General features: G+C 36.2%; 1 protein-coding gene across 2 annotated transcripts; it reads right to left on the bottom strand.

The window, feature by feature from the left end:
- Window positions 1–5,295: 5,295 nt before the first annotated feature.
- On the bottom strand, window positions 5,296–22,782 carry Tsp97E (Tetraspanin 97E). Of its 2 annotated transcripts, XM_045766470.2 has the most exons (7): window positions 22,581–22,782; window positions 18,908–19,060; window positions 18,153–18,266; window positions 14,652–14,771; window positions 12,887–13,063; window positions 10,252–10,374; window positions 5,296–7,858 (listed from the first exon to the last, which is right to left on the bottom strand). In XM_045766470.2, the coding sequence occupies exons 1-6, from the start codon at window positions 22,638–22,640 to the stop codon at window positions 10,300–10,302; spliced, it is 699 nt and encodes a 232-aa protein (XP_045622426.2). In that variant the 5' UTR covers window positions 22,641–22,782; the 3' UTR covers window positions 5,296–7,858; window positions 10,252–10,299. The 2 variants fall into 2 exon arrangements, with proteins under 2 accessions (XP_045622426.2, XP_045622425.2); XM_045766469.2 differs by lacking the exon at window positions 10,252–10,374 and having other exon boundaries at window positions 22,581–22,774.
- Between the last annotated feature and the right edge of the window lie 2,101 nt (window positions 22,783–24,883).

The following is a 24,883-nucleotide window of genomic DNA, read 5'->3' on the forward strand; positions in this document are numbered from 1 at the left end:
TGTGCTTGTTTTTTGACCACCTGTTGTTAACATCCTTATATACCCTGGAGTAAAGAAGGAGGAGAGCGAGCTCTAGGGCTCCAGCTTCTCTTGTTCCCCCACTAAGGCCAAGTGTCTCCACCCTCCCAAAATAGGAAATAATATAATAATTGTGATTTTTAATGTAAACTTGATTTGCTTCTATGAGTTCCCTCACTTTTCCTCTTCATGTTGGTTTTGTTAAATCTTTAGCACCTAACCTAATGCTTGTTAAAGACTTCTGAACAGAAAATACTGTGAAAGTGGGTTATACATTAATAATCTGGATTTGCATCAGATAATTAAAAACAATAGTTGCCCACTGAGGTTTCATGATGTAATGACAAACACTAGTAATATGAAAGGCCATTTTTTCTCTTCTCTAGATAGTAATAAAACACGGCAATTCCTTCACAAATCAAGCACTGACTACACCCTCCCCAGAGTGGACAGTAGTACAAAAGTTAATTAACTTCAAGATTAAGAAGAGCAAACAGAGTTGTGTACTAACAGTATTTCTCAAAGAAATATCCGACTTTTATGGTAAGATTTGTGTGTATCAGTCCTAGAATATGGAAAATATTTATATATTATAGTATTGGTAACTATATTAGGTCATTCAGGAGTCACTTATATAATATATTGTACTTGCTACAAAACAGTGGCACTGATCAATACATGTTTCTTCCAAAAAAAATTAAGTACAAACTTGCTCTAATAACAAAGACTAATGATGCCTGCTTTAGTTTCTTCACTTCTCCACAACTCCTGACATGATACATTACTTTGTAGGCTACTCAAGACTTGGTCAAAAAGCCTACGTAACGTCACCTTCAATCACCATAATTCAGACACTGAAAAACTAGACTTTTTAGGGCAATAATTCCATTCATATAATGCATATTATATAAATATATATATGATTTTGGCCTAACTGATTGCACTGCATACACTATTTAAAAAAAAAAAAAAAAAAAAAAAAAGTATTGCATAAGATTTCAATGATTGTAGGTACGATTCAATGATTTAAGATTGTAGGTACACAGAGCTCACATTGGCTTTCTCAGAGCTCCAGTAAATAGACACTAATTTGAAGGAAAAAAAATGGTAGGCAAGATTCCTAGATGTGAAGGCTGTATCGAGATCAATCAAGGCTGGTGCATGGCTGCACGAGCCAAGTGCTGCTCTTCAGCTTGTGATCTTAAAAACATGAAATACTTGTTTAACTGCTATTAATTTGCCATGATGGTATAGACAAGCCTGACTGTGATAAAGACTGCTTACAATATTCAAATATCAGTGGAAAAACAATGTTGTTCAAGATGTTCACAGCACTAGGCAGGCAGTGTCAGCACTCTTGCCATTGTTTGGTCCACCTAAGCATCCTGAAACAGCTCATGTTCCTTTACAAAATTATCTTGAAAATTAATAATTTTCCACAAGTTTTAGTGACTAGGATTCTGATAACAGCATTGTGCCTAGAACTAGTGGTGTGTAGTATGTTGGGAGGAGGAATTTCGCTAAGTGAGGTAGTGTTGTTGGCTGATTAGCACGTAGTGGCACAGTGCTGTTTGGACTCGCCAGACCACCTTGGTGGTTCGTTATGAACAAAAATGTAAATATACTATACACACGCTATATGTAACAGTAAAAATTATGTTTTATTTTTCAAAGAATATTTTAACTGAATTTAACATTTTTTCAGTTAAATTTGTTTTAAATTTTTTCCCTTTGCATAGATATTCCTGCACAGGCCCCAAGACTTTGGCTGACCCACTAAGGTGTTACTTTTTTCTGCTTTACTTAGGAGTATGAGTATTCATTACTCGTATGTTGGCTTCAGCAAGATTATACACAATGTGTTTAACAACTTCTGCACTGTTGAATCCAAGTTGAAATCTTAATGGGTTAAATTTTGATATTAGTAACAAATATATATCTGTAAACCAATATTCTTTACATTCTATGATACAATAATATTGACAGCCCAATACAGTATTGCACTTTAAAAATCCATGGTAAAAAACATTCAAACTGCAAAGAATATTATAAAAAATAAAAAAAATAAAAATTGTGACCGACTTTGGTCATGGTGAAGTACCTAAATCTCGTGATGCAGCCCGTCCTCCAAACAGACCCAAAAGTGATTCCATGCACCCCGCCAAACCCCGTTTATGAATGAAAAACGGTTTACACACGACTCGACTGATGACGTCCGAATACTTCCGGAACAAGTGCTTCACTGACAAATTTTGTTCGAACCACAACGCTGTAAATGCTTCACCCATGTACTACAAATAATCGCCAACAGAACCTAAACACCTAACCTAACCTATACCTATATATGGACAATATGCAAATATTTTATAATGACTTATATTTGAGAAAACTCCCATTTTGAATGAACAGTGTGTAAAAAATTACGAGTGTCTGTGGGGTTGACCGCTGGACGTAATGGACTTGAGTCGAGGATGGGTTGCGTGATGACATCACGATTCACAAGCATTCATAAAGCAATTGCCCAGGGTGGTTGCCCTGTACCCACCATGGGGTGATAGTTGGTGCAGAGATATTTTTAGATATTTCAATGTATTGATTTTTCTCTGGTTTTTGCATGCAGTAATATTATTCAAGTCTCATTTGAGGAATTCATATAATAAAGTGTGGAACATTTGAATGATTGGATACATTAGTTACTTATGTGTACACAATGTTACATACTTAAAACAATAAAAACACACCATTTTGCTGTTATATTTAACATGTATATATAGTGTAATAATTAAATATTCATGTATCAATGAAAATTTAATCCGTTCTGGTCAGTAATAATCTCGTAACCAGTTATCACAGTTCAGCCTTGCTTTCACGTTTTACACGAAATTGCAGCTGCATGTGTTTAGAAATAAACAAAAAATATATTAATGTTTTTACCAATGTTTTATTCAAATGTAATGATGCATGGCAATGTCAGTGTTTGTATCAAAAAGTACGTAGAACGTAAGTACAAACATTTGTCACTAATGTGGCTCGGTATATTATTTGAACAATAAAACATTTTTGCTGTCATAACATTGTATATACATATTATACATATAACTACATTTTCATGCACCATAATGAACCAATAAGAAGTTCTGGTAGGTGTAGTAAAAACATCTAAGCACATCGTAGCTCCATACTACCAGCAGATGACACCACCATGACACTGCTAAATGCCTCCCAATACTCTACACACACAGTGTTAACTAGCTGTAATGGCTAGAGTGGGTATAATCAGAATCCTGGTCACTAAAGCACATGAATCATTTTTCACAAGTTCATTTTCTAATGGAACATGTCCCATTTCATGATGCATGTGATCATCATAACCAACATTGTTTGCCGATATTCAGCTGAACTTTGTACATAGACAATCCTGACACTTAAGGACTGTCACCATCACAATGTTATTTTTTATTATTAATCGATGCTGTGGGCAACAAGCTGCAGCATGACCCATGGTCACCTTCTCAAATGCAGTACAGCTTTCACATCCAAGATGGGTGCTTAAGTTCCCCCCCCCCCCCACCCAAGTAAGTAATTAAATGAAGGCACCAAACCAGGAAGGTTATGTATCAAAAAGATGGGGTCTGTTTACTTGAAGACCTGAGGAAGCAAATGTGAGCCCCATGTACACGAAGGACTTTAAACTGTCCCTGGTCAACTTGCACATTTGAAGAGGTTAACCCTTTATTACTAGTTTTCATTTTTATTTGAGCCATTTTCTGTGTTTTATAATGCCAGAATAATCTTAATAAAACTAGGCACGTTTCCTAAAAATTGGAAGGCACCACCAATAAAAATTATCAAAAGCAAGCATGTCAGGAAGTTAACAGTAAACTCCTTGGCTGAAAATGGTCACCAGCAAATACTGTATTTACCTACAGGCCAATGAGATTTAGGGCTGTACGAGGGGGCCTCGTAGCCTGGTGGATAGCACGCAGGACTCTTAATTCTGTGGCGCGGGTTTGATTCCCGCACGAGGCAGAAACAAATGGGCAAAAGTTTCTTTCACCCTGAACGCCCCTGTTACCTAGCAGTAAATAGGTACCTGGGAGTTAGTCAGCTGGCACGGGCTGCTTCCTGGGGGTGGAGGGCCTGGTCGAGGACCGGGCCGCAGGGACACTAAAAGCCCCGAAAGCATCTCAAGATAACCATCCTCCTAGTTATTTATACCTGCAGCACTAACTCATTTCTCAAAGTTAATATTTTTTCCTTAAAGCTGTAATGGGAGAGAGTTCAACAACTACTTTGAATGCATTCCATGAGAATTTCCTTGCATCTCTGACTAGCATCTACAGAATATGGTGTCAGTGAGAGTCATCAGGGTAGAGTCCTGAAATGTTGTAGTCAGTGCAGGAAACATGCTCAGTTTATGGCGGGTACATCGCCTCAGGCCTCCCAGAACAAAGTGAGCAATAGGTGCCATAGTAATCATGATATGGATCACTAGGAACTCTTAAAAACCAACCCAGCCAAGTGAAGAGTAGAAGAACCAGAGGTAGACAGTCTGGTCTGGGCCCATCACAGCTGGAGCTATGGACCCCAATCTCCCAACACAGACTGTTGCTCACTCAAGTGGGCAAAGGAGAAACATTTCTTCCATTCACCTGGATTGTATAGGTCTAACTGTGGACCCACGCATGAGAGGCAACATTTCTCCTCCTCAAGGAGAAACATGTGGCTAACCATTGAGTGGCTGAGAGGCATTCCAGGGGACCACTATGGATACCATCCCCACAATGCCCATTAGACCAGATGTCTGACTAGGCAGTGCTAATCAGACTAGCAGATCTGTTTAGATAAACCAGCAACTCATCTAACCCCCCATCCACCAAAGTGTGTGGTTTCAGGAAATGTACAGGTCTCCATACACAGCGAACACAATGGGACATATTCGACTCTTGCACTGCCACATTAGGTAGAAGAGGATATTCTAATACTGTAGTTATCTCCTGGTAATTTCAAAGATGGCCTATGGGAGGAGGTACAAGACAATATGGAGCTACCACTGACAGGCAGTGCACAAGAAACCATTGCATATAATTTACCTATCCTGGTGGCCTTCCTCCTGCCGCCATAACAGGAAGCGGGGAACTGTGTGGCTGTTCACGCGTTGGTGCCACTAACTCTTGGAAAAGTGCCCATAAATCTTATACCTAACACCTGGAGGATTTCGAGAGACCTTTTAATTTACACCTTGCACAGGGTGATAAATGTTGACAATAAGAAAAATTATCATAATTTAGTTTATTAAATTGTTCATGTGGCTTCAAAAAACAAAAAACAAGTGAACCATAATGACTAGACATATCCATAAAAATGTAGCACTTTAAAAGTAAGAAATGCAGTTCAATTTAAAAGCAGATACTTTAAACACTTGAATAAAACAGATTTATTACAATTTTACTGAAGACATACCTAAATTCTTGTTCAAATTTAGTCAGTTATCTTAAACAAAAGAGCAAGGACGATTTTTTTTAAGCTACCATGACAAACTAGAAAAACAAACTCCCACAACAACTACCCTGAAAGCTTATATCAAACTACCTTGGAAAGCATACGTTACATACTGTATTTAAAATATACTTAACATACCATTCTAAGCATATTACCAAATGTAGAACTTGATTGTCTAATAACATTATTTTCAAGTAAACATGTAATGCTCACTGGGTGTTTGCAATGTATAACATTGCAAACCTGAAGACAAAGTATTTTCAGAAAAAGATCTTTTCGATCTTTATCTTACTAAATTCCTAAACACAAATCAACAACATTGTTGTCTACCTGGGTTGATCAATACAGGTAATATCTAAACTGCATCATAGGAGCTTTAACAAACCAAACTTGGTGAAGTACAGTACAGTATATGGTATGTGTTTAAGGAATGTAATGGTGGCAGCATGAGCAAACAAACTAAAACCTAAACCAATCACATTGTCAAGTTATTAGCCTGCTGTATGTTTAAGAATTGCTCATGCCTGAACTTACCAAGATAAACTATCCCATTGAAGGAAGAAGTTTGACGAGCACAGCCCAAGATATACTAATTAGTTTGAACAACTATCTGCCACAATATACAATGGAAGTTGTTAAACTTAGATTTAAGATTCTTCTGAAAACAAAAACCATTCACTTCCTGGTACAAAATTTATAGCATACCGTTACTTAAAGTAGTCTAAAGATCTTGCCACAATACTCTCAAGGTCACATGAACTTTAAATATACTACAAATTTATTTAACAAATTTTAATATCGATTAGGCACAATCTTTGATCCAGTATGCATTTTTTAAGCAATGTTTTAATAGTACAGTATATACTGTAATAAGCAAATGGATTACCAAATATTCATCAATATGTATCAAATTTACTTTAAGTCAGTTATTAACTTACTGTGTATTTTCAAGCATGTATTGCCATGATAAACTACATTTGTTTGTTTGCATTGTATGAAAACAGTACAGGTGAATTTATATACTTTAACAAATTATATAAAATAAAAGGTTAACATTGGCAATTTTATGGTCATGATTAATTCAGCATTTAAAGTAACAACCAAATAAAGGCAAAAAAAATTACCATAATCAATGAAATCAAACTTTAGTCCAAACATGGTAATAATGGCACCTTTTAAAATGTTACAGTATATGTATTCTACCAGTGCTGTAAGCCAATGACAGACTGAGCAGCTTGGTATTCTGCAAAGAACAGCCACTTTCAACTTTTATAGACAGACATTAGACATAAGAGAAGGCTAAACCAGTGAAACAACATAGCTAGAATATAAGGAGTGAAAAAAACCGCTCGACACATCCTCGGTGCACATCATTACCAGTACTGTAGTTCAAACAATTTGAGAGATCAAACATGTTCCAATACCAAGAACAAATAACACAGGAAAGAACAGAGGACATAATTACGCTGTGCAAATTAATAATTTAACTTTAAACATGTGGCACTGGAAAGAGGTATACAGTGGTACAAGTAAGACTAGTTACATAACGCACAGCTGGTGACGGTCTCCAGCTCGACTCTAAACAGTCGCTTTCAATAATGTTTTACATGAACATTATGTATCTTCTGAATCACCACACCATTAACTAATCTTAATGCTACTACAGTGCACCTGCATAAATTTCATGTCAAGCCAACACAGTCGGTTAAAGAAATTTTGTCACTCGAGAAAAATGCACGTTTAGTAATTATTATTATTGCAGCTTATAAAGTAAATGCATAAAGATATATTTATGATGAAAAACAAAGTACACTTCAATACTTCAGTAATAAATAATTATCAGAGGTACTTATACATTGCACATAAATATTTTTTTGTAGGCTACCAAAAATACCTCACTGATGAGAAATTAATCCACACAAAATTTTTAACACTATTCAGCTATGAAAATAACTATGCCTTACATTCTGAAACTGCTTGCATACATACTTTCTATCCACTGGAAACACTCATACTCCACAATTCACCACTTTTCTAAATCAATCATGGAAGAGTATAACTACAAAAATTCTAAAACAGGGTTGATTAGAAAAAAATACGAGGGATCTTTATTTACCTCCCTTATGACACTTTGCACACAGGCAATATAACCCAAAACACCAGTTTATCACTAATTACAAGAATACAACTAACTGGATACCTTTCTAAATTAGTAGTGATGTACTGTATTTGTTCCTCAGATTCAATTTGCAAATTCTCATTGTCGAAGAAGACTTTGTATGTTTGCTCTGGGGTCTATTTGATAACGGTACTCTTTAGCTATGAAGAAACCAACAATCTGAAAAAATAATTAAATTGTGAAATTTATGCCTTTTATTGTTATCCTATTTTCCACTTTTAGGCAATGGGTGCAACTTTACCAGAAAAGTGTAATAAAAGATACTAAAACTATTCAGTGAACCCTGTCCTTTACCATCACCTTCCACACTTGAGCATCATCGGGAAAATGACATCACAAAAGAAAACTAGACACATCAGCACCTTTGCTAATTCATTAAATATATGGTATACCATTTACAAGCCAAAAATAAAAAATAAATAAATAAATCATTCCCACTTGCTTTCACTGTGCTGTCCACCCAACTTTATACAATACTATCAATAGTCATACCATAATCACTTGCAGCAATCATGACAAAATTAGTCTACACTTATTAAATTTAAAAACTTGTGTGCATAGTTTGATATACAGCACTACTATTCATATCATGCACCAAGTTTCTTCATTCACTAAATACTTTCACTCACCCACGAGTAAAAAATTGTTTTAAAGAACACCCTTCACATGCAACTTCTTGGGAGATGGGGTGTTTAGGGTGCATCAATAATTCTATAGTAATACCAAGAAAGTTATTAGCAATAGAATGTTTAGCCAGGACAGCTATATATATAATACTGAGGATACCAAGGAGAATTGACATACTTTTAACTGCATACTGCAGTCACTAGGTATACCCACAACAATGGCAAAATATATCTGTTACTGTACACAAACATTATGACAACTGTCTTACCACTGCCATGAGAAAACATTAAGCATATGTGCATTTAAAGTAAAGCATGTAAGCCTGTCAATAAAGGACTTGTACCATTAACTTATCCAACTAATAAACATGCCTTAGTAAAGAAAATTTCTATGGATACACCTGAATGAGTTACAGAGTCAAGTCCCCAGCACATGCATGTAAAGGGAATGAGTGATGAAAGCAGTCGACAGAGATAGTAAAGTTCTGGCCAAAAATTCTAATAATCCTTTTATATTATCATATTAGCCTATACAAACCCATTGACAACATACCAGATAGTGCACAAGATGTTGGTCATAATGCAAAGTCAACTACCAGGAAGTTTAATTAAATACCAACAATGTTCATACCAAAATCTTTAATTTAATCAAGATATTATTTGGGTGCACAGTGAAATGCTGTATGTACATCATTCATTTGACCTTTCAGTTTAACCATTATGGCTCTACTGCCTAACAAGATCAAATGAGTGGAAAGCATTTTACGGCCTAATAAGATCACAGAACTTTTACCTCAAAGATTCAGCTGACTTTTATATCATTTGGACAGGAGAGGCTTCAACTACTCCACTGACCTCCAATCTTTGCAACATGCAAGCCTCCCATTACAAAGGTGGTCATGTTTCAAGTAAGGGTTAACAAATTTGATGCACCATGCATATAATGAGCTAGAAGTGCCCAACATTTTTGCAGTTAGCAAAATGTAGAACCAAGACATACCAAAAGGAACATACCATGAAGATATTATCCACCATTTAGAAATCAAATGTGCTAGCAATCCAATACTGTGCAGTAAAAATGGACAACTTCACAGCCGTGAAAGACTCGGCAGCATGGAATCTTTAGAATTTGGATCAATATTAACTGCATATCTGTAAGTGGGATTTAAGGAGCACAGAACCAGCACATTATTATTTTTAAGAGTATTAGGTAACAAAAAACTGTACCTAGGGCAAGCTTAAGGAAAGGGCGTTATTCATCTGGTACCACAAAATCACTGGTGCCATTTATCTGTGTAATTCAGGCAATCTTCGACTATAACAGCATAAGAGAGTGGATCGAGAAGAGGAAGTTGGGCAAGATTACATTCAACCATTGCCATTAACTAAAGTCTTATTATTTCAATCATAAAAGTTTCATGCATGCCAAAAGCACTCCAAGTAAATTTGTATATACTGTACAATGTATTGTCTTTAGTCCTTTAAAATATATGTGCATCACATTACCAACATGACTGACCAAGCCACACTCCAGCCATCATACCAACTGCAGAAGTAACCCTTCATAACCTAAATTATAAAGTTGCTCACCACTTTGAATATGCCCAAGAGTGTATCCCTGTTGACATAACTTTCTATCCACTTTAATGTGCACTAACTTAAGTATGATTTAAAATTTTCTCTGAAAAAGAGGATATTTAAAAAGAGTATACATGCAACAAAAAATATACAAATACACACTTCAACAAAATCAAAGTCCCAAGATAATAAAGACCGATATCTAATTATTAAGCCCAACACTTGGTAAATTCATGCAGTTTAATAATACTGTATCATGCAAACCACCCATTAAGCAGCCTTTAAATATCGAAGCCAACAGAGAAGCAAGAGAGTACCAACCACCAAGCACACTACACCCCGTGCTACCTGATATGTTAGTGAGTAGAGAGCAAGGGCTTAAGGCACCCCACCACTCTACAGGAAGGCTGATGGGTTAGCACGTGGATCCCGCTGATTCCTGTACCGCACCGTGAGCCACACACCAAGGAACTGAGGGGTGCAGAAGCAAACACTTGAACACAATAAAAGTGTTTGATATGGTTATTAAATAAAATAATAAATATCTTTTTAGCCAAGTTAGATATTTCCCATAAGCTTGTTGCCCAGAATTAAATTACACTAATCAATAGAGTATTTTAAGAGGACAATATTAACCATACAGTAACCAGTCATACTTGTTCATCAATTACCTTGTACCAATATAGTTTATAGCACAATACTGTAATTACCGAAATGTCAAGAGAGAACATTGATTTAGAAATGCAACATCACAGGGGGGGAGGGGAATTATTTCATTATAAATTACTTTAACCCTCCAAAGAGCTAATATCAACAAAGATGAAACACCAAGAAATTAATGAACTTTGCAGACAAGACCAAGAATCTTGACATTACAGTAGTCACTGACATGCATTATAAACTGAAAACACCCCATCCAGGCCACAGCCAAATTTACCGAAATATTCCCTTGGTGCAAATGAAGAGGAAATGGATTTTATGAAAATTTATTAAGGTCCGACTAACTATGAAGGTTTTTCTTTTCCAAAAATTTGCCTAAAATGTTGCCTGTAGGAATGTGGTTTTAATGTTCCATTTCCATTAATGTTTTAATCAAAAGAGGGGATGGGGGGGGGGACTGCAGACCTATCTATCCTTAATCAGGACAAGGTAATGAGGGGAGGGGGAACTATGCAAGCTTTAGTTGAACATAATGTATTTTATTTTATGTGATAAACAACAACATAATATGCAGTTTCAGAAAATTTCTACTATATGTTGTGGTGATTATAATGATTCAAATTGTAGTATTGCAGGTTCCATATAATATGAAGGTTATGGCAATCTTATTCTGAGCTTCCACTGGCATTAACAGTTTTCCCATTTTAATAGAACATAAGCAGCAAACCCAATATGGGGGCTGGAAATCACAAGAAATGTTGAAACTCAAATTAATCGAACTTTTATATTTTAACCCTTAATGTGTGGTTACCATCATATAGATTCTAGGAGTAATGCAGTTGCATGTTTATTTTAGTTGCCGCTTTTTTTTTTTAATGTAAATGTGGTTAAAATACATCTACATGGATGTAATGAGGTTAACAAACCCATTCAAAATTCTGTTATAATTTCCAATGGCTTGCTATGCAAACAGGTCATTGTGCATCAGTAGTTTGAATCATCACATCATACTCTGTCCTTTCCGCCAGCATTTCATTAGAGTTTCTCTGGACAACACTCCCTGACAAAAGCATTAAAGGAATGTGCACTACACTGAGCTGTGCCAAGAACAGATTTATATGCAATATAAGTGTACACATTGCATTGGAGGCCTATATACAGTACTCTTAACTGTGTGCATAAATCAAGTTATTCCACACAACTGAAGTCAAACGGCAGACATGACATCCATATAACTTAACATCAGACCCCTTGCCCCTATGTATCTACATGGATACTTCCCATTCAACTATGGGCATAAAACCAGAAAAAGACCGTCTTTCCATTTTCCTTACTTTTTGCATGTAAATGTATTTTCCAAGAAATTTTTTCTCACAGGCAGAGTTACCTTTGATGATACCCACATGTTAAAGGTTAAAAGCCACCACCAGTATGAATCAACAAACATGAATCATGAGCTGCATGTGCCAATTTAACTACCAATTACGCAATTTGTGAGTTCAATTATCAAGAGTTACTGCATTTGTAACTACTGTCATATTTTGTAAACTTTGACATTCATACATGCTACAAAGACCTTATTAATATATAATGTAGTAACAAATTTAAAGGGTAATTTGCAGAAATGAACTTTCTATTAATTTGTTAACCAAAGCAGGAATTACCCAACTGGAAGTGAAAAATAAGCAATGAGGAAATAAAGAAAATTGATGATTTTCCACAAGCGGTGATGAGGGTTTGAACCTATGCGCTAGGTGTTCCCAGATGCACGCTCTCGACGACTACGCCACAACATAGCTAAAAAACCCGACCATGTCGTGGTGTAGTCGACTAGAGCATGCATCTAAGAACGCTATAAGAGTGCATAGGTTCAAACCCTCATCACGGCTCCTGTGGATTTTCTCATTGATGTATCACGATAATGTGATTTCTCCATAAATAAATTTGTTATACATCTTCAAAATGGCTGAAAACAAAGTGGCAAAATATTATTACAGCAATGAAAAGTATTTTAATAGAGGTTATTAAAATTATTTGAATTATCAATTATCCCTAACCCATAAAATATGGATTCTTTAACCATTAGCTCTTACAATATGAATTTGAGATTAGTAACCAAATACTGTAACTATAAGGGGTTAAGCCAGTAATGCTTAATTAGCAATTCTTTACTAAATTTTTAACCAGATTGTTTAAGTTTCCATGGAAGTCAATACAAGTAATTATTTTAGGGATTAGGAAACATTAATATTCTTCAAATATCTTGCACACTTGAAAAACTCATACAAGAAAATCATTGGAGAAGCAGCAGCAGGAAACTTACTTCGGTAAATGAGAAGAATAGGCCTATGCCACCGACCAGATTAAAGCCTCTGAACATGGCAGCCTGGATTGGCCCATCACAAGTTTCACAGTGACAAGAGGTAGTGTTTCCACCCCTGCAGCAGTTTGTATCATTAACACCTTTATCACAACAAGTTCCACCTTTCTTCATTTTCACCTGTGGACATAATTGGCAAGCATTATGATTAATGACTAAGGAGATGTATACATTTTGCTGCCACAACACAATTCAAAACTTTTAATCACAAACTCTTATTGAGTAGAGATCACAATTTAAATGCCAGAGATATCATTGGCACTGTTATAAATGCAATACTAACAGTTAAAATTCTAGTTTGTTCAACTTCCCAACAGATTATTTAAACAGGAGATCCAAGGCCAAACAGGATTAAGAGTGAACACAGCTCATCATTATAGGAAGAAGCAATCTTATTTTATGGATGGAACACTAGCTTCACAATCACCAGATAACTGCTCCCTAAAGGTCACCACACCACAATCCTCACTCCTTTCCTCCACCCTTATCTATCTCCTCCAAGTCTTACTATATCCTAATTACCTGCACAAGTTAGCTTGCTAGAGGCCCTACTTGGCAGTGTTCAGTGTGTAATTACCCATTTCTAATTCCAGAATTCCCATCATTAAAAATTACCAAATGCAGTCCTTGTGTATCTATAGCACCAACCCCTAGAGTGCACAATCAGAAGTTTCTCCCCGAAATTCAATATAAAAGAAATGTCGGCTTCACATTAATCTTCAGTAGCTACTGGCTGTAAAATGAGTCCCCAAAGCTAAAATTTTATATCAATAGGAAAATCAGATTTTGGTATTAACTATTGTAGGTTAAGTCAATATGAAAGCATCTAGCCGAGCAGTAGTAACATCTAGAAGTCTGCCGATTTTATTGGATGATCCATAGATGTGTGGCTCCTCTTGCATGATAGTATGATAAGATGGAATTACTGGATAGATGGAAATTACTGAAGGCATCTTCTCACAAAAACTTGAAGTGGCTGCCACTAGACTACACTGCACAATTTCTAAAAGGGAGACTTTCTATTATAGTCATAGAAGTGTTGCAAGTTTATATAATAGATCAGTGAAGATATCACACAAACTTTCAAGAAAAATCCTTGAATGCCTACTGGGAATTTCAAACTAGCTATTGTGTTCATAATTATCAAACTTTTACAAATGTATTTACGCCGAAAGGCATATTGCCAAATTAACGAGCTGGATGACTAGCACCAGAAGTTAAATTGATACATAATACGACATCTCCACTCACACCGAGCAAGAGACGCTGCTTACACGTAAATAAACGATTAGAAACCGAGGCCTTTACATAATGTACCTTATAACAGAGGTAAATCACATACATTTTTTGCACCACTGCATGAAAATGTAAGTGGGAGGAGAGAAAACTTCAAATACCTAATCTAAAGCTTAATGGTAAAAAACAAAAAACTTTTTTAATCTGTGAACAAATTAAATGTTAAGGTACACATACAAAGGAGATAATATACTTTAATTCCACTTTCAAGTAAATACAAAGTATAATAATTGACCAAAGAAATTACTATGCCCAATTAAGATTAAAATTACAGGTACTCATTTCTGCAGGTGCAAACAAAACATTGGATATGCTGTGGGCTTCTGTGGCAATTTACAGAATTTTCCAATGAACGCTCACACCAAGCGAGGAATGTTACTGCACTTAAAACAATTGGAAAAACAAAAGTTACCGCTACACAGCTGGGGTGATCCATAGACGTCGTTTCGTTTCCCAGTTCACTCAAATATCCACAGCAGCCAAAGAATGTTTGTGCATCCTGTCTAGTGTCATTCCCAGCAATAGCCCAACCCTGAAAACGATGTCAAGATGAGTTAAACATGAAAATCATACAAGGCTTTAAGATTCATCCTGAAATTTATTAGTTTGCAATGTACTGTATAATTTATCAAACCATAATCATGAAAGCAAATAGGATTCATGTGTTGCTTTAGTCTTGCTTGCAATACCGAATAATGTTCTCATATCGATATGAATATTGATAATTAAGTTTAGTTTACATGAAAATCATTTTTTTTAGTTTATTAATTGTCAGTTATCAGTAACTAATACTGTAATATGATTTACCAGTCTGACAAAAATTTTTATCAAGAGGTAAGAAACAGTACTTTCACAGCTTCATCAATCACATGCCAGCAAGCCAACCATAGTAGTGCCCAAGCCTACCATTACAACTGCATCATATGACCAGTTGTAAAAGTGCTTCCCTCGAGTTGTCATTTAAAATATACACGACAGCTAACTGATGATCGAGCCATTCCTGTGGCAAAGTGGATACTATTGATAACCCAAGTCATGTCTTGGCAATTGTGCAGATTGCATATTTGGCAGATATTTAAATTGGTGTGATATTGCACAGATGTAGTGAATAAAACCAATTCGTAGACTAATACTATATAGTTTCCACGTAAAACTAATATCGTAAAAACTACAATGACAATGAAGTTGATTACTATGAACAAAGGCATTAATACTCTTCTTCAAAATGCTTACCAAGGGTGGTGAAAAATAGACAATGCAGCAGTGATTAGAGCAGGACATGATTCAGGGTAAAGTTAAAAGGAGAAGGTAAAGTTTCACGAGAACAGGAAGTTGATACTGACAATGGTGGTGGCAAGAAGACACACAGCAAGACTAGTGTATGACTTTCTGTGCAAGTTCTTTTGGATGCTTCCTGCAAGACCAAGTATGAGGAAACTACAGGCCTACAGTACCACATGGTCGTGCACCACACGGGTGGTACGCGAACAAGGGCACACATGGAAACAGAGTACCCAAATGAGCCACAGGGATGTTAGAAAGAACTTTCAGTGTCAGTAGTTAACAGATGGAATGCATTAGACAGTGATGTGGTGGAGGCTGACTCCATACACGGTTTCAAATGTAGATATGATAGAGATCAGTAGGCTCAGGAATCTGTAAACCTGTTGGTCAAGAGGTGGGACCAAAGAGCCGAAGCTCGACCCTCATAAGCACAACTAGGCGAGTACAATGGTAGAAAATGAGTAATACTGAGAATGAGCAAGACTTAAAACTGTACTTTGAGAATTACAATGTCAGTGTCAAGTAATAGTGACAGTCTAGCCCTCATAGGTCAGATCCATCATTTGAGGGGGACTATAAAACTGCTAGTGGTGGTTCTGGACCATTTTTCTAGGTGTGGAAAGACGGTAGGGAGAATACTGTACATGAATAAGGCAGGGAGAATACTGTACATGAACAAGCTGTACATGTGCACTAGCTCATCAGGACTATAATTACCAGAATTGTCAACTCGTGCAATTTATAGAACAGTACAAGCTCGGTAAAACATTTATGAAATAAATGCATTACAATATATTTAATAATTATCTTTTATAATAAGATAAAGAATACAAATTTGATGAAAACTATTTTACAGGAATTTGGTCTGGATTTCCTTTAAATACACTATACTGCATTGAGGACTGGATTTTGGGGGTGCCACTATTTAAAAATATTTCTATATAAATGGTGGTCTTTATGTGTACAATGATTTTTTCTATCATTTAAAGTAAAAATCAAAGAGCAAAACCACTATGTACAAGTCCAGTCACAATTAGTGTATTCGGGTGAGGTCGCACTAGTGACGATGCAAATTTATATAATGGTCACTTCATTTGGCAATTATATTGCTTATTAAAAAATTGTGCACACTTGAATATTAAAAGAAGTATACATTTCATTGTTTCCAGACAAAAAATTAATTTGAATTTAGCAAATTAAGCAAGTGTTGATGCAGCAGAATTTTGGATGGGTCAGATAAGGGTTGTGTTCTATAACTCCCTTTAAGCAGTGTGCAGTGTATACTCGCTCCCTACCTCTCTCTGCACTGCATTCACATTCAACCCCACGTTCTTCAGCTTCCTCATGCATACCATATTCACACATCACCTCTCTTCCATACCCTGAAATTCCCTAAAACACTTCACCTTTATCATCCATTAGTTCAATACAACATCTATATACTGTGCATTTCCCCAATCTCTAATTAATCAACTTTTGCACATTTCCTTGACATTGCTATTCCATACTAAACTTTCTAACACAGCAAATACATCTCACATTGCACATTTCTACAACTAATTTACAGGTGAATATTATAAATTTGCAAAATAAATGAAATACCATTTCATATTTTAATCCTGTACTATTCTTCTGTGAGCCCTAAATGTACACAACTTCAATATTTGTATGGAATTTTCACTGTTTGCAAGGTGGACATTTTACCCCCAGAAAAATCCCAAGACAAGCATAGTTAAGCATTTATAGGGTGGTGCTAGTTTCCATGTATTTCATGTATAGAATTTTTAGATAACAGTGATTGTGTGCTAGAAGTACATTTTACTACCAGTTTATTATTGTATTGTGGCACAAAACCTTCTGCAATACTCGCTGCATCTAATGATGCTCCCATGAAGACAAAGCAATTTTTTGTCATCTACATCATTGGTCAGACAAACCTACGTTGTCAGTATACATGTGTAGTTGGGTAGTGGCACGAGCAATAACGTTCCGTTAGATCACCGACTGATCCCTAACGTTCCCAACCGGTGGGTCACAATGCTCTCTTTGGGGTAATTTTAGTACAATATTACAAAATACAGATATTACCAAGAAAGTTGGGAACCACCGAAATAGATGTTTAATCGAGGCGAACATAAAAAAAAATAAGATTTTTAAGGGCTTGGAATACCCTTTTCTTTTCTTCTCAATAAAATCTGAAGTATATTATTTGTGAATTCACATGTGCCAAGGTTTTTCCATAGACAGCATCCCTCATGAATTGCCAAGATACATTGGACAATCCTTTAATGTATGCACAATATTTCTCTCCCCACCCAAAGGATCAACTAAAGAGGTTAACTGACTGAAGAGCCTTCACCCTTTATGTAAACACAAGACATTTACTATTTACTCTACTTCCCTTCCATGAGCCAGGTTGTTTATTCATTACCAACTTCATCACACACACACATTGCTAAGATTTAAGTGACAAGGGAATGATTCGCTAGGGCAACTGTATTAGACATTCAACATGTATACTAAAATGTTTATTATTCAGAAAGATGAATTAAACAATACTTAATATTCAATGTCTAACGATTCAATAAATTTAATCATTCATATTACCACAACTATCTGCATTACTTACCTTCGAGGCAACCAACTTTTCCTGATTTTCATTAATGGCTAAGCAAGCACATGCCACAGAAAACTGGATGATGAAGATTATAAACAGAACAATCATGTAGAAGAAGAGCATAACCTGAAAAAGAAAAAATGAGCACAAATAAAATGTTATGCTACCACAAGAGTTCTGCAACAAATTATTACACAAGACATTTGAGGAGACAAGACACTTAAGATTAATGCCCCAGCCACTTATTTTCAAGCAATCTCCCTGAAAATAAAAGGAAAATAAATATGACAACCTCTTGCATTTGACAAAGTGTTGTCCTATGCACTTCACACTAAACATTCACACATGTAAAATAAATGTCAATTTGGAAGCAGTTTTTATACTGTATTTTAATACTTTATGTTACTGAAGTACAGTAGTTTAAGAGTTCCAGGTGCACTTTTTTTTTTGGTATATCAAATTTAAGTTTTAATTATGCACTAGTGGTCACTCACATGTCTGATACAGGCAACCTTACTCCATGGCTGAGCTCAACTGCTTCAAGTAACTTAAATTCTATACTACAATAAAAAATTACTAGGCCTATTTTTTTGGTTCAACTAATTTAGCTGTTAATGTATATACAGTACTCTAAATACAATAAATTTAAATAAATTTCCCTAATACTGTAAGTACCTTGTGTTAAATTCAACCAGTAGGGCTCAAATTCAATTAACCAACCTTTCTGGTAATAATTAAATACTATTCCTGGCCTATGGAGAATTTACCTGGTGATGCTTGCTTGCTCCAATAAGACCCACAATGGAGATGAGCAACAGGAAGACTCCACAGGCAATTATTCCAGATACAAGTGAGAGGGAGGTGACAAATGATGCTGCCTTAGCTGCCGCGGCAACACCAATTAAGATGAACGACACCACCTGCAAGTACAATATATATTAAATATTGTAACAATACAAATACAAGTGTATCATTATGTTTACCATTAAACTCTTACTATTGTAGTATTCCACTAACTAGACAATTTTAGAATAAAGGAAAACAATCTAGCAACAAATTTGTATAAATTAAGAGAAATTCTGAGAATGTTGACTAGAAATAGCTGTGCTCTACAACGATACTGATGATAATTTAATTTTCAAATCTGTAAACTGTACATTGTACTGTACTTCACATTTAAATCATTTTGCTGCAAAAAACAACTATTTACCAGATTCATAATTAGTACATTTTTTATACATCAACTTCTGTCCCAGAGTTAAAAAGCTGGTGTTCAGAGCTGAATCAAGCCTGGGTGTTAATGGTGACAGACTGATTAGGTTCATTTTGCAACTTTGTTCAAATGTTGCATTATAATTTAAGTTTCATGTGAGCAGTAGCTGGGAGAAGTCCTGTTTACAGCCCATCCTAAAACATTATGCGAATATTCCATGCAGCAGTCAAGCAGTCATTCCCTCATTTCCGAATGCTTTTGCTCACTACTGCACACAACTACCGAGAACATTCAAGCTTCGGAGCATTTTCCCCACTTTCAATCTTAATATTTAAAGTGAACTTTTCAAATACATTCACCACTTTTGATGTTTAAATGTACAATGAATAGGGGTTAAAAGATGCATTAGTTAGACAATTTTAATTACATTTCAGAGTTCCGCGTACTATATCTGAAAAGTAACAAACTGGGTATTGGAGAAGTTTATAGTACAGCATTTGAAGTGCACAATGACAGTCACCCTGAACAAGGTATTAAACTTTAAAAAGGTACTACTGTACAGTACTGTACTTTAGTTTTAATATGGTTTTATGGCAAATTTATTCTTTTCTGTCTGCATCTATGAAACATCAAAGGCTTGAACAAATCCACAAGGGCCGTGACGAGGATTCGAACCTGTGTCCGGGAGCATCCCAGACACTGCCTTAATCAACTGAGCTATGACAGGGTTAAAGAGTTTAAACCGAAGTTCTACTGAACTTACTTGATCCCGTAGCCTCTCCGAGGCACAAACCAGGGTTTTACACAACTTCCCCCTGCACCCGAGTTGTGTAAAACCCTGGTTTGTGCCTCGGAGAGGCTACAGGATCCAATAAGTTCAGTAGAACTTCGATTTCAACTCTTAACCCTGTCGTAGCTCAGTCGATTAAGGCAGTGTCTGGGATGCTCCCGGACGCAGGTTCGAATCCTCGTCATGGCCCTTGTGGATTTGTTCATTTGATGCACCACGTTAGTGTGATCTCTGTGTAATCAAAGGCTTATACTGTACTATACTGTTTAGCATTTCATTGTTACTGTATTGCAAATATATTATCAACGTACAGTATTTTGGGCCAAATTATAAATTGAGCAGTTGTGCAACTAGAGATACCCAATGAAGACAAGCCAGGGTTAAGCAGGATGCCCTTTACCTGTAGTCTATTTAAAGATCTCAACTTTTCAAGCCCAACACAAAAGGTCAGGCTTGTCTTAAGTAATAATTTGTTCTGTAACTGTTGCTTGCAATGTCCTGCAGTCCCACATTTACTACTACCCGGCTGATATGGTATTCCCTGCTGAAACTTTTCCAGTTGCCCCTTCACACCTTTAGATTTGGTTTCCTAAATTGTTTCAAGTTTTGCACAAAATGCTTTGGGTAATAGTGGCTTCATTACCATGTACATCTCCAGTCCCAACAATTGTACATTACTTTGTTCTTTGTACATTCTTTTGAATAAAAATTGAATGAAAAATTTACTTTTCCCATCAAGTGTACTTTTTATATTGGGTAACAGGACAGTGAAAATCTGTGGGTCTGACTTTTTAAGTGTTCTCCAATTGTGTGAATACCATCTCCATTTTGTATCAAGTTTATTACATCTTGCATGTCCTACCATACTTTTTTTTACTACTGCAAATCGTTTTGTTGTGCATATCTAGAACCAGACAATAGCATTTTACATGTACAATACAGTATACATTATGTGATATGCTACATATTTTTCCAGAAAGGACAAGGACAATCTTCAAATGCACTACTTGTAATTTGTGTGTTTTACCGTGATGTACACGTTCTCTGTACAGTACTCCTATTATTTTAGATGCTGCCAACTTTTCCCCAATCTCATGGTAAAATTTTGCATCAAGAGGGTAAATGAATAATGTAGAAAATTTATATGCCTGACCATTACTAGTTATCTAGATAGGTTTGAATCAAGTAACTTCAAAAAATCTTGCCTTGCAATGTTATGATTTTGAAACTTTTCTAGAAATAATCTTTGGATATATTAAACTGTACAGTAGAGTACTGTACGATGAAGATTTCTATATCACTTAAGTCTTCTATATTTAGGATCAGCATGAAGCATCAAATATATGTTCAGCCTTTTTCAGCAAGTCTGAAGAGATTTACAATTATTATAGTATAGTTTGCAACAGCATCTAAAAGCAAACTTTTATTAGTACTGTACAAAAAAAAAAAAGACATTGCTTATTAGCAAGATGCTGACAATTTGTAATAGGCATCATGACTAGTCAGGAATCAAAGGCCCGATTTAGCTGAATAACTAGTACAGACCCCTATATGGTACCAATCAATGCTGTGAAGTACAAGAAGGCAACGAACCTTAACTCTGTTCTCCATTTGTAGCAATTACAAAATTTAAGTGTTGAATTTACAAACAAAAGTACACAAAGTTAATTCAAATTTGTGCATTAATACATCCCTATTAGTAGTGGCAAGTTGAAATTGTATACAGTATCAAGATATTCATTTTCAGATGGAACTTCAGACCCATTTATAGTATACCAGTATAATAATGTACATTAAATATGCCAATTAAGTTGACAAGTACATCGCCTTCAGGATGTGGTCATTTCCTTCAACAAGGCTCGTTTTCCAATTGTTACAACTACTTATATCCATTGATTAGGCTGGGTTAAATTAGGTCAGGTTAAGTTATGTAAGGTTGGGTTAGGGAGGTTTGAAAATCCATGCAAAGTTACCTGCATCCTCCTTTAGTTAAGACTTACATTGTGTGTACCACCATAAGTTTTCCATAAACAAACAGCCTAGTTTGGATCCAATGGTTTGTTGGAGTTTGAATGCCCTTTTTAAATCTCTATACCATTGTGATAACAGAACTACTTCAAAATATTACAAATACATTCATTACAGCATTTCCTGTAATGGCTTATCTAGGTTAAACAGCCTTGCAAATAACAGTCGTGGCATTACAGTCCTGTAATTCATCCAAAATGTTTCCTACACTTCCATCACGTCCAATTAGCGACGACACCGATAATATGTGAATAAAAAATGAAATAATTTTTCTACTTCTCGCCCCAAGAGGCCGAAAATATAACGTGGAGCACATTAACTTAATAATCCCGGGACAGGTAAATCACGTCCCGACGGAGCTCAGGTAAGCACAACAAACCTGGCCACCCAACACGCGCCAGATACTCACAACATACAAGATGTTGAGGGCCAACAGCGAGTTTTTAGAGCAAGTAAATCCCCCGCACATTGTGTCTGTGTGTGTGTCTCTCTTAAGCCGCTGTTACGAGTCTATATGAGAGAGAACGAGGCGCTCACACACGTTCTCGGGGCTCAACGTCTTGCTATCGATTGTTGAAGGTGTCCCCACGGAGCGCTCCTCCCCGACGATCTTCAGGACCGGCGCCACCGTCGCCACGCTTAAGTTTCCTCACGTCTAATTTATCTTATAAGCTCCCTAATGTCAATATATAATTTATATTATAAAATGAGAGAAAATATTATATCATATTTGATTTTTTGTTTTAACTGATAATGTTATAGTTGTGCATCATCATTTGGTTTATGAATTTAAGATATAATTCATGAGATTATATTGGGAAGTCAGGTTGGTAACATCAGAGTTTCGGTTACTTATATATAGTGTGTTTGGAGAATATGTAGTATCCAATATAGTATTTATAGTCTCTAGTACTTTATTTTTGCAAGTATAGAGTACTTAATATCACCGGGCAGCGGAAAAGACATCCACGTTATCAGTAGGCAAATTACCTGTGCTAATCACATGATTCACCTGTGCGGTCATCATACGTACTTCTTATCAAATTTAATCCACATAAATATACGGAAGCTTCAGAGTTTATGTAATATAATAATTTTAGTTGACTGATTGAGGATTAGTGAATGTAGCAGAATTTTCCGGATAATTCCTAACTCTTATAATCTTAATCTCAATAATATTATTATCTTCTTAATAAGATGTTAATAATCTTATTCTGAACAACACAGTGAATACTGAACTAAAAAAAAGGTACATCTTTGGTTAACTTCTAACAAACTTACCTTTAATGCTGATAAAACCTTTTATATTTTGTTTGGTAATAAATCCACGGATCAAATTAACCAAAGATCTGTAAGTTGATTGATAGTTGAGAGGCGGGACCGAAGAGCCCGCAAGCACAACTAGATGAGTAAGAATAAACAATACTCAAATTAGTAACAGAGTAGATGGTAAATTCCTTGGTGTTCTCGTTGATAACAAGCTGAATTTCCAGTGTCATATACAATATATAGCAACAAATAAATTCTAAAACAGTTGGCATTTTTTCTAAAATCAGATACCATGTGTATCACGTTCTGCCATGGTAACACTATTACTCATTTTTCTTTATCTCACCTATGGTATCTGTGCCTGGGGTTCTACTACCCAAATTGGGTGGGGGGGGGGGGGGGGTAGAAATAGCCTAAGCTACTCTATCCCTTTGAGATGTATTTCTTGCTTATCTCAATAAGCATACTTGAACTTGAACTTGAACTACTACCCAAAATTATCTACGACCTTTAATTACTCAACACATGAGGTCTTCACAATAGAACAAGGAGAAGTCCCTGCATTAAATGAGGAGGCAAACCAAGCAACCCTGGAGGAATTTGACCTCACCAGTGATGAGGTCAAAAGGAATCTGTTGGAGCTAAATGTGACAAAGGCTGTTGGGCCTGACAGAATCTCACCGTGGATACTAAAAGAAGGTGCAGAGGCACTAAGTGTGCCACTCTCTATAGTGTATAACAGGTCACTGAAAACAGGAGACCTACCGGAAAGCTGGAAAACAGCTAATGTAGTCCCATTATGCAAAAAAGGGTGACAGGCAAGAGGCGCTGAACTACAGGCCAGTTTCCCTAATTTGTATACCATGCAAGGTGATGGAGAATATCGTGAGGAAAAAGGCTCGTAGAGCATCTAGAGGGAAATGGCTTTGTAACACACCCCCACTATGGGTTCAGAGATGGTAAATCGTGCCTCATAGGTTTAATAGAATTCAATGACCAAGCAACACAAATTAGGCAAAAAGAGAAGGATGAGCAGACTGTATTTACCTGGACTGTCAGAAAGCCTTTGACACAGTACTTCACAAAAGGCTGTTACAAAAGTTGGAGCAACAGGTAGGAGTAGATGTAGTAATTACTCCCTTGCAAAAGAAAAAAGTATGTATGAAATAGGAGAGCTGAGGGCAACATATGATTGTATAATTAGGAAATTGTCTACAGAAAACACTCTACATGTATATTGTGATGGATCAGTGTGTGTGTGTGTGTATATGTGGCTGGTGTGTGTGTGTGTGTATGTGGGGCTGGTGTGTGTGTGTGTGTGGGGGGGGGGGGTGATGGCCTGCCATTGTCAGGGACAGGAAACCTAAAACGACTTATCGAAGTCATACGAGCCAACGTCGACTGGCCATTCCCCTGGATGCTACCCACAACAGTTGCCTAACT

The sequence above is a fragment of the Procambarus clarkii genome, chromosome 81 (genome assembly GCF_040958095.1).
Source record: "Procambarus clarkii isolate CNS0578487 chromosome 81, FALCON_Pclarkii_2.0, whole genome shotgun sequence".
Lineage (NCBI taxonomy): Eukaryota > Metazoa > Arthropoda > Malacostraca > Decapoda > Cambaridae > Procambarus > Procambarus clarkii.

Coding starts and splice junctions, on each gene's coding strand:
- Tsp97E (XM_045766469.2), bottom strand. CDS start 22,640: ATGTGCGGGGGATTTACTTGCTCTAAAAACTCGCTGTTGGCCCTCAAC. Junction 14,772..18,152: donor AAAAGTTGGTTGCCTCGAAG/GTAAGTAATGCA, acceptor CATCGTTTTCAG/GGTTGGGCTATTGCTGGGAA. Junction 13,064..14,651: donor ATCACCCCAGCTGTGTAGCG/GTAACTTTTGTT, acceptor TTATGTCCACAG/GTGAAAATGAAGAAAGGTGG.